Source organism: Maylandia zebra, linkage group LG2 (genome assembly GCF_041146795.1).
Source record: "Maylandia zebra isolate NMK-2024a linkage group LG2, Mzebra_GT3a, whole genome shotgun sequence".
Taxonomy (NCBI): Eukaryota; Metazoa; Chordata; class Actinopteri; order Cichliformes; family Cichlidae; genus Maylandia; species Maylandia zebra.
In genome coordinates this window covers 40,100,472-40,110,943 of record NC_135168.1, presented here as the reverse complement: position 1 = coordinate 40,110,943, position 10,472 = coordinate 40,100,472, and the positions used below count along the sequence as shown (strand labels likewise).

The 10,472-nt window shown below is 40.1% G+C and overlaps 1 protein-coding gene across 1 annotated transcript; it reads right to left on the bottom strand.

Moving 5' to 3' along the window:
* Positions 1-3,962: 3,962 nt before the first annotated feature.
* Positions 3,963-9,054, bottom strand: LOC101481517 (neuronal acetylcholine receptor subunit alpha-9-II). The gene is made up of 6 exons (XM_076877334.1): positions 9,015-9,054; positions 8,569-8,738; positions 6,655-6,809; positions 6,220-6,400; positions 5,520-5,871; positions 3,963-4,735 (listed from the first exon to the last, which is right to left on the bottom strand). The coding sequence occupies exons 1-6, from the start codon at positions 9,052-9,054 to the stop codon at positions 3,963-3,965; spliced, it is 1,671 nt and encodes a 556-aa protein (XP_076733449.1).
* Positions 9,055-10,472: the final 1,418 nt, after the last annotated feature.

Sequence of the window (10,472 nt, the reverse complement as noted above, 5' to 3'; positions counted from 1 at the left end):
TGAAAACTCACCAGTGAATGATCTTAATGGTGAGTTACTGTCTCTAAATTACACAAGAACTAGACTGAAAATCATCAGCAACAGGTCTTATGGATTGATGATGCAAATTTGCAAAGTTTTGGTACAAATCGTCATGAATATGTAGGGAAGAAGTCTGGAGAAGGTACAAATAGTCAGTGTCTACTCAGAGGCTCTGTCAGAGTTTGGTGTTGGGGATCTTGTCAACATTAATGGAATTATTAATGCAGAAAGGTACTGTCAGATTTTCCAAAATTTGATTGCAATACCATCTGGAAAGAATCTGATTGCCAATGACTCAGTGTTTTCAGCATGATAGTGTTCCTAAATGCACTACAGGTGCAGAAAAAGCATATGTAGTTAGAAAACATACACAGAGGAACACCATCAGTCATGAACTGGACTCCCCAGAGTGCAGACTTCAGCATTATTGGGATCATCTTGACAGAGAACAGAACAAAAGGCTGCCAACATCCAAAGAAGAGCTTTGATTGTCCTTCAAGGCTGGAAAACTACTCCTGAAGACTACTTAAAGAAATGATAAGAAAGCTTGCCAAAAAAAGAGTTGTGGCTGTGTTGGAGAATGAGGATGCTCATACCAATTATGGATTTTCAAGCTCATTAGAATGGCAGCAAGTTTTTACATGCTGCATTCTATTTATGAATACATGTTCCTGTGCAGTGATTTATATTTGCAATATATAAAGAAATAATGAAGACTTTGGCACAGTACTGTTTATCGTATGCCAAATAAATGCAGGTTATTTGTAACAAACACACTCAAATTTTATTGGTTTATTTATTTATTTGTTTTACATTAGAATGGTAAATCTGCGCTTGACATTTTTATCTACTGTGACCATTAAAGTTTTGGATCTCTCCATTTAATTTAAATAGGCCACCTACAAGGGTGCCAGACAGATTCTGTCTTGAAGGATTTGTATAGTATTCTGTATTTTGACAAAAATGAACAGCTGACAATGCCCCAAAAATGCACCAGATGGGTCACAAGTAACATGTCAGCATTGTCTACATTCAACTGATCGCTTTCTCTGCACTCCGGTTCAAACACTGTGGCCAAAGGTCATGAACATCCATCAGAGATCGTCAGCCTCAGCATCCCTCCCTGCCCATTCATCCAGGGAGCTGTCTATACTTCAAAGAAGACAGGAGTCTACACCATTCATTTTTATAGCTCTGACAATAACCAAGAGGACCATTGTATTTAAATGCAATGACAGAATCCATTTTTTTCTATGACACACTAAATCTGACTCTACTGAGAGCACGTCCAAGTTTACAACACCTCACAATTATTAAACATTTTAAGAGACATTACTGTAATTTACCCAGAACAGATCCTCCCTGCTACACACAAATACAATAAATAAAAGTATCCTCCTTTTTTTTCCCCAAAAGTCGCCCATACAGGATGTAAACTGCTAATTGTATTTGTGGGGTATTTGGTCTTTTGTAATTCCTTTGATGTAAATGATGAATTTACATCAAAGATTAATGATTAACATTTATTATATGTCATTACTGAGCCCTGTGATAAGACTAATGACCGGTACAGGGTGTACCCTGCCTCTCACTCTGTGACAGGCTTCAGCTCCCTCCTCAACTCTGAAATGGATAAGTAAAAGAAAATCGATGGATGGATGGATTTATGTGTGTAATTTGTGTAAAGCTCTATTAAACAGAAATGGTGCAGTCTTTAAAATGCATTAGATGCATAAAGGCTTTTGTAAAGTGTCTCAAAGTAGTACAAAATGCCATGAAAGCAGTTACTTTTCACTGGTGAAATAACCGTATCACAGTGATCCTTATTTTTGTATTTCTGTTGTTTTGTACAAAACAACCTAAAGATAAATAATGCTTTCAAGTGAAATTGTGCCAGGCTCTTGGTAATTTCCCAAGCATTGTTTCCCAGAGTGCCTGAGCTTCTGAGCCTGCCCAGATTACATGGTTCACCTCTCTCTCCGCTTCACCATGACAATCACTTTGGAGAGGTGGAGGGAAAAAACACAACACTATCTCACCATCTCCATCAAATTCTGTCAAACAGAGCCCACAGAACAATCAAAAGTTATGCCACCTACTGCTAAAACCTTTTTACTTAGAAAATTAATTTAATTATTAGCCTCCAGGTCAATTAAAATTAATGAACTGGTTACAGAATGGAAGTGAGTGAGACACAGAGCTATAGCCACTTGCCATACTCTACCCCAGAGTACCAGAGGAATGAATACTCTCCAAATATTTTTTGCCTCCTCTCAGTAGTGAAGTTATGTGAGCGGGTCTCTGTAGAAGATGAAAAATGAGTGGGGATGCTTCTGAGCTGCAGATCTTGTACACTTCTGTTGCCACATGCAGCTTCAAACAGTAAGCTTTGGGGCATCCACCACCACTACAATGGTATGCGGGAAGTGAGCGCCCTCTACTGTGAGCTTAAGGTAATGTGAAATTAAAGAATACGACTCATTTTTCTTCATATTTGCAGCTCTTAGCAGGAATAATGAAAACTTATGAGAATGCATACGAAGAAGAAGCAGCCATCATTTACACGCCTAAATAAGTATATCACAGTGTAATTTTACTAAAGTGCAAGTTTATTTCAAAGTGTTGGCCCAAGGCTCTAATGTTGTCCAAAGTTATTAAAACATATCAGTGGGCATTCATTGTGCCAGTTGACATAATGCATCGCTGCATTCAGCTTGAGTGTTGTAGTGTGTATTTTAATTTCATCCCTGAACTGAAACAAACTAGGACATTTATAAAGTAAACTGAGATAGACCAGTTATTGCTTTGAGGAAGTATTAAACTATAGAATTGCCATAATACGTCTTCTATTTATTATGGTGAGAACTCTGGGAGACTATTTCCATGTAAAATGTAGTATGAGTAACTGTATTGTTCAGCAAAAATGCAAATAATTTCAATTATACAAAGCTCAGAAAATGAATACAATTATTTGCATTCAACCTCTTATTGATTGCTTTTCATTTTTCCTGCATTCCTTTTGCCCTAACCTCTTTTATTTCTTCCTTTTCTACTTGGCTTTCCAGTGTTCAGGCATGCACACACACACAAACACATTCACTTGACTTTCAAAGTTAAAGGGATGGGCCTTCGGGAGAACGGGGGTGTCAGAGTGCGCACATTGTGTTACATAATTGATGCTCCATATTACCTTACATCCTGACGGCCCTGGCTGTGCTACAAACAAAGCTTGCTCATTAACTATTCACTGGATGATTTTGAACAGAAAAATGATTCTGCCGATCAGGAGCTAGCACTGGCGCTGCGTCTCTCGGCCCCAGGCGTCTGATTACACAGTTGTGAATAAGACATGTGCTGTCTCCACCGGTCATATTTTAACTTGACAGCTGATCCCCTCAAATGTATTCAATGGTCAAATGATGAAGTACTCCTACATCAAAGGTATGATTGATGGAGGCTGTAGCGAGCTACACATTGAGATGCTATAGACTGTATAGCTGACAAAGTAGTAAAATCGAATGTATTAACGAGATGAAGTAAACTGAAAGCAATGAGTTATGAACTGTGGTTTCAATAGATCTGTTATTTGGCATTGCCTGCACATACTGAATGTGTCATGATCTGGCTTATTTTGTTGCGTTTTAGATCAACAACAAAAAACTTATATCACTATGTACAGTACATGAAATCATTATGTGTTGAAGACATAATAGGTTAAACATATTTTTAAAGGTAAGGAATGCAGAGTGGCTTGAATGCGTGTGGACAAAACAATGAATGACAGCTGAAATTTGTTTTTTCGATGATTAATAAAGAAAAGCTGGAAAGTTCACATATGTTTGATTGTCCCATTTGTTTAGAAAAAAAGGGAAAATAGTCCCAATTGACCTTCTGTATAAATATGCAAATTTTAAAAAAAAATCTGTAGAACCACAGTTTGGTCATGGTGCCTTACCGATGATGAGGATGCTCATGAGGAAAACCATGATAAAGAAAATCCACATGAAGAATCTGTCCATGACCTTAGCTATCTTTTTCCATTCTGCCCCCTTGGCGCACGTGGCTCTCTGCTCTCTAAAACAGTTTGCTATGTACTCAACATTGCGCACTAGCTTAGTGTCCATACCAGCGAAGCCACTGCCATGGGTGCAGAAGACACAGGGGCCAAAGGTTACAGTGGGACCCTGAGGTAGAGGCTTTTTATCCTCAGGGCAGCAGGGAATCTTCTGGTCCTCAGAACAATACAGCACCTTATGGTCTTCTTTATAGTAGTCGTTTATCTGAATTTTACCATTAGAGCTTTCATACTTTCCGGGTTCAAAAGTAGATATGTGGGCGCTCTCATCTCTGGTGATGTGGTGCTGAACTCTTGGATATTGCTGCAGCTTGGAGCTCTGGGATCTGGGATACTTGTCGCTATGCCGGTCCTCTCGGCTACTTTGCCTACCAGGTTTACCATTTGAATGAATGTGAGTGTTGAACTGCTGGTGACGGACTTCATCCTGGGTGGAGCGAGAAGACGAAGACGAGGCAGAGGCACAGTTCTCACCCACTTCATAAACAAAACAAATCTTTGACATGTAGTCAATGATGAGGACTTTTGCCCAGTGTGGAACTGGTTTGGCCTCCACACCACAGAAGTGAATGTTCATGATGAAGATGGTGAGAGATGTGGAGGCTGTGACCATTGTCATAGTGGCGATATAGTACTTCCCTGTGTAACAGGAAGGAACAAAAAACAGATGGAAGACAAGTCCATGACCATTAACACACTGTAGGTACTAGAAGGTGGCCCGACATCATTATTAAACCCTATGGATTAGCATTGGGATGTCACTCAAGTTCATATGCATATGAAAGCAGACGAGCAAATACTTTTTGTTCACATTTAAAAATTTCCAACTCCAGGTCAGATTATAGGGTGTGCTATAAATATTTGGACATGTTCGTCCTGTAACATATGGAATGTCATCTTCTCCAGCATGTACACCTGCCTCTCATTCAGTGTCTGCCCCTGTGACCCTTAAAGGTGTAACCTTGTGCTATGCTACATTGCTACATAGATAAATATGGCCCAAGTTTTAACAGTAAAATTCCTAAGGGTACCTTTAATTTGAAAACTAAAAACATACCAATGCATCACTAGATCATAGGTCATTTTTGGACCATGGTCAATGGTCAATGGTAACTTTATTGTCCCTGATGGGAAATTGATTCGCAGTATGTCAAAACAAACAACAAACATACAACCAACACATCACGTACACTCATTAAAAAAATACTATAATATAATATAAGCCTGATAAAACAACCTAGATATTCCATCGAAAAAAGTGCAATGTGCAATGGCAACAACACTTACAATTTAGTGTTGTTAATTATGCATGCCTGTACGATTTCTGGTATATTTTTTTTAATAATAGAGTGACAGAAACATAAACCATGCAACAAAAACAAGTTATTAAATATATTTCTAAAAAAAACCAAAACCTTCTTACCTATGAGAGGCACACTTTCTGAGGGCGGCATGCTCTCAGCCACCATGAGCTGGAACACCGTTAAAGCTAGAAGAACTGTCACCCCCAGGGAAACCTTTTCCCCAGAGTCTGCAGGCAGATAGAAGCCCAGAGGGGCCAAGAAGGAGATGAGGAAGCAGGGGAGGAGGAGGTTGAAGATGTAAAAGGAAGAGCGACGCTGCAGGAGTACTGTATAGGTGATGTCTGGATACGGGTCAGAGCAACAACCATACATTATGACATTCTTGGTGGCCGGCATTCCACGGCACTCCCACTCAACATTTTCCACAAAGTCTGACAGGTCACCGCTGTCCATGCCCATAATGATGTCTACCTGGAAATAGAGGGGAGGGACACATTTACTGAGAAAAACGTTATGTGTACGTATACACAGATGTATGATGACAAATACAATGAGCAATGTGTACCTGATCTACATGTCAAAAAGGTCAATCTCAGTTACTCTCTGATCTAACACAGAGGCCAGAGTCACAGCAAGAGCTGGGTCTTGTGTTATTTAACCATTTTAAGTGGCCTGGTAAATTTAGGTGACCCAGATTGCCACTATCCTGAAAGGAAATGTAAGCTACACAGACTCAATATGGGTTTATCCTCCACAGCATGTTGTTCCATCTACATTTTGTTAAACAAGGTATGGTAGATGGGCAGTATTTCTCCAGACCTGGTTGCCATTGTAAGTCCAGGAACCAAAGGTGAGGTTACACTCCTGGCTGTCAAAGGGGAAGTAGGAGACGTCCACCACGCAGGAGCTTTTGGTGATGGCAGGAGCATCCCAGGTTATCTCCCCATTGTAGCGCAGCCTCACGTTGGTGTCCATGGGCCCAGAGAAATCATCATCAGCTCTAGAGGAGGAAAACAAGTTGAGACTAACTGGCAAGTCATGTGTGTGATTTGGTTAAACAGTGGTCAGATTCAGCGTCTTCTGTTGCTAATTGCTAGTATTTATAATCTCACAAGTAGTCTTTAAAGATAACCATGTAGTCTTTAAACATTGTGAATAAACGTTATATTGAATTATAATATAAGAGACATTAATGGCAGCAAGAAGATTTGTCCACATTCTGCATTCCTGGAAAATTCATCTATGTGAGCATACTTATTATACAGGACGAGGTCAGGCCTCCACACCAGGCTGCTAGGGATGTGGATCACATCCAGTCCATCATAATCCTCCTTATTCCACTTCAGGTAAGCGTCATGCCACGTCTGCCTAATCCACAGGTAGGCAATCAGCACCTGGTTCCTTTCATCCTACGGTCACAGTCATACTAGTCACAAAAAAGGACCTGCAAATGTATGCAAACACAAACTAGCATGCAACCGTTTTGGTGCCTCTGGGAGAATTTGTTTTTGATTACTTTAAGTGTGAAGATATTAAAAAAAACACACACACACACACAATGATCCCTGCAGCTCATAATGCTAAATTAAATGTTATTGCACTGATCATTTCAATTTATAATTTATACTACATGAAAATAATAAGAAACTGACAGAAAAAAGAGGAACTGTGGTATTTGCCTCATTGACGTATATCACACCTTGCAGAAACTTTATTGCCAGCTTCTTCATTTAGAAATTCTCTATTATAGTTCCACATTGCTTAGAGCTCTGGGATATTTTTAGACCATGTGACATAGTGCATGCTTGCAATCTGCAAGAATGACATGACCACTGATGGTCATGTCATGGCAGTTGTGAAAAACACCAGCTACAGCTTGTTTTTCCTTTAGTAGTTTGTGGTGAGTTTTGAGGCCTGTTTATGGTTACCGTCCTCTGACAGGATATGGCCTTATTTTAGTTTTATATTTTTGACTCTTGCAGCGTGTGCATATTGCTGTCATATAACCCAAAGCCTAACATTAAATACTTCCTCTATTTTTCCATCAAAGATACCTTTGATAACTTTGAATTTCTCTCAGCATCTTCACTCGGATGCTTAGAAGAACTAATTGTTGATGAGTGGTTACAGTTACCAGTTAACACTAGACTCCCAATGTCAAATCCACAACTGCTAAAAACTTTTAAGGTCTATAAGAGGTTATGACTTTCTGCACATGCCTCAGTTACTGTGTCTTATAACTGTATATCTACACACAACAGACAGTAAGAAAAAAATCCCTCTTGATCTTCTCGGTTCACTGCTCATCAACACCAGGTGGACAAACACAAAGCCTCACAGTGGCTGAAATCCAGACCCGTCTGTCAATATCAGGTGGATGAGCACAGTACAGGAGGTTGGGGGAACACATAACCGCTTTGGTAACAGGACACTCCAGGGTGCACACACACTCATTTGCTGTCTGGCTCGCATCCGTTTCTTCCAAAGTATGACAGAGTGACGACAACAAATGCCCAGATATTATATGGAAACATTACATTCAGCAGCTGGTTTTGTGTCTTCAACTACGCACGCCCAAACCCACACTCACTCCACAGTGAATTGCTAATTCACTGTGGAGTGAGTGACGCAGCACTGAACCCAAACGGGAACCTGACCCAGCCGTGTAAGCCACCAGCCGGTCGATTTGTACAATAGGAGGTCATGGACAACGTTAAGAATAAAAGGTCTGTTCACCTCCATGTTTTCCTTCATGCTGGGCTCAGTGTCAAGTTAAAAAACTCAGTTCTTCGCATTTGCATGTTTTCTGCTAAATCGATGTCAGTTTTACTGCAGTGTGGCTAATGTATTGGCCAATACATTATATGCCAACTATTGACTGCACAGTAATGCTGTAAGCAGAACACGCTATTCGTGATTACCACATATTATTCAACATACATAAATCAGATGCTGATGCCCCGTTTGTGTGCATAAATCACCTTAACCGCTAAAACAGAAAGTGTATTTTTACGTTTCTGCAGCTAGACTATTTAAAAGAAATGCTATGACTCTCAGTGAGGTGTTTAATTTTAGTCGTGGACATAATTAACCTCTTCCATTTATAACTCGCCTTTAACCAGAATGCGTCGCACACGAACCAAGACTTGCTGATGAGAGAGCACGCACCATGTCTTTGATTTGAGAGAGGGTGACCTGCAGGGTGACGTTGAGGGCTCTGTCTGTGTCATCCACAGGCCGCAGGGCACTGGAGTAGTTCTCCATCAAATCATTCAGGAGTTTCTGGGCATAGTGACCCTGAGCAGAGTGAATCACTGAGAGGAGACACAAGTGGTCATCTGTCAACATGCAGGAGGTTAAATTAGCTCCTTCTAGTCACAAATGATTGGTTTACTTTTTCTTGCCATTTGTTAAAACAATACATTTTAAGGCCACGTGAAGAAAATATTTTAAACTATTATAGGTGGTAAAAGTGCAAGCATTTGTGACTTTATACAGTTATGAAAAATAATGTAAACCTGAGTTAAATGATATAATCTAGTCTAATGAATTAAAAGCAAAATGGAGAGGTCTCTTTTTTTCCCCAAAGGAAGACAGGCTTAAGTTTGACTCACCTTTGGGAAGCAGCATCACCAGAAAGATTATTGGGAACATTGCTAGCAAGCCTCTTGGTAACTAATAACTCCAAAGAAGAAATTAAAGGTGGCCTCGACAAGTAATCTAACAGTTCTTGGTTTCATTCCTCAAGATCTACATGATGAGCATTCAACCCCAGTTGAACTCAGATGCAGATAGCAGCGAGCTGTTTCCTCTGGCCGTCTTTGCTGTAAGGCCAGCTCCTAATGTTTGGCAGGGGAGGCAGCATGTCTGCTGACTGAGACACGGAATAAAACTCCAGCTATCACATAGCAGCAGCAGATCAAGAGAAACAGGATGCCCACGAATCATCGCCTCGCCACACAAGGGGCTATTCGCCTGTGAAGTCAGGTGGGGTACTGGTCTGCTCCTGCAACATGCTGCTGTTATGTCAACGGAGGAAAGATGGGAATTTGAAATTCAGGGGATTGTAAATCTATCATTCAATCAAGCAAAGTACAGATTGGCAGCAAATCATTGAAATTAATGAAAGGCATGATGAAAAAGTGAGAAGTAGCATTTTTTCAACTGGAATCGACTTCATAAAAAATGAACATTTCATATCAGCTAAAGTAGAACCTAAAGTAGCAGGTTTTGTAAGGCCCAGGCTTTTAAATAGGAAAGGCATACTCATTTTAATTTAAACAATTATTTACAATACAAATATAAAAATACATTTTTCATCATTAATTAGAGAAAAATATGTTTATTATAACACTCCTGAAATGCTTGTGATTGGGGTGCTGTTAGTGTGCATCTATTCCCCACAATTAACAAAGTGTCACCTTTCACTTTACAGCTGAGGGATTTCCTTTAGCTTCATATATCACACTGGTAATGTCTTATTGGAATTTGATGCAATATGGCCCTTTTCCAGAAAGATGGCAGCCACACAAAGCACAGCACAGGGCTTTTATACACCACGAAAAGAAACCCCTGCAGTTTCTGCTGAAAGTACATGCTCACAGTGGAAACACTACTCTTAACTCGCTGAAACGCCGCGTCAGGATGTTAAAAGCTGTGCGCTTTAGTTTTGCCATGATAAAATATTTAATAAGGCCTTTTGCTTCCCATGCACCTGAATATTACACCGATCATCATCTATGGCAGAACGACTGACAGAAAGTGACGCAGCTGCGGTGAAATCAGCTGCTTTGAACCCTTCAGGACTTTAATAAGGCAGCGAGTTACTTTATTTTGTGTCATTTTAATAACACAATGATTATCTCAGTGCCATTACCTGAGCCAGGAAGCATACTATTTCGGTGTCACGTATTCAGATTAGAGCGGCTCCGTCGATTAGGGGATGTTATAAAAAGTTCCAGATGGTAGATGCGAGAGACACGTCAGCTTTTAATGAAAGGATAGAAAATGAGCTTTGGCTATTTAGGATGCCTGAGGCTGGTTTACTGTGCAGTGAAGGCTGTACAGTTAAA

Coding starts and splice junctions, on each gene's coding strand:
- LOC101481517 (XM_076877334.1), bottom strand. CDS start 9,054: ATGTTCCCAATAATCTTTCTGGTGATGCTGCTTCCCAAAG. Junction 5,872..6,219: donor GGACTTACAATGGCAACCAG/GTCTGGAGAAAT, acceptor CTCTATTTCCAG/GTAGACATCATTATGGGCAT. Junction 4,736..5,519: donor AGAAAGTGTGCCTCTCATAG/GTAAGAAGGTTT, acceptor CCTGTTACACAG/GGAAGTACTATATCGCCACT.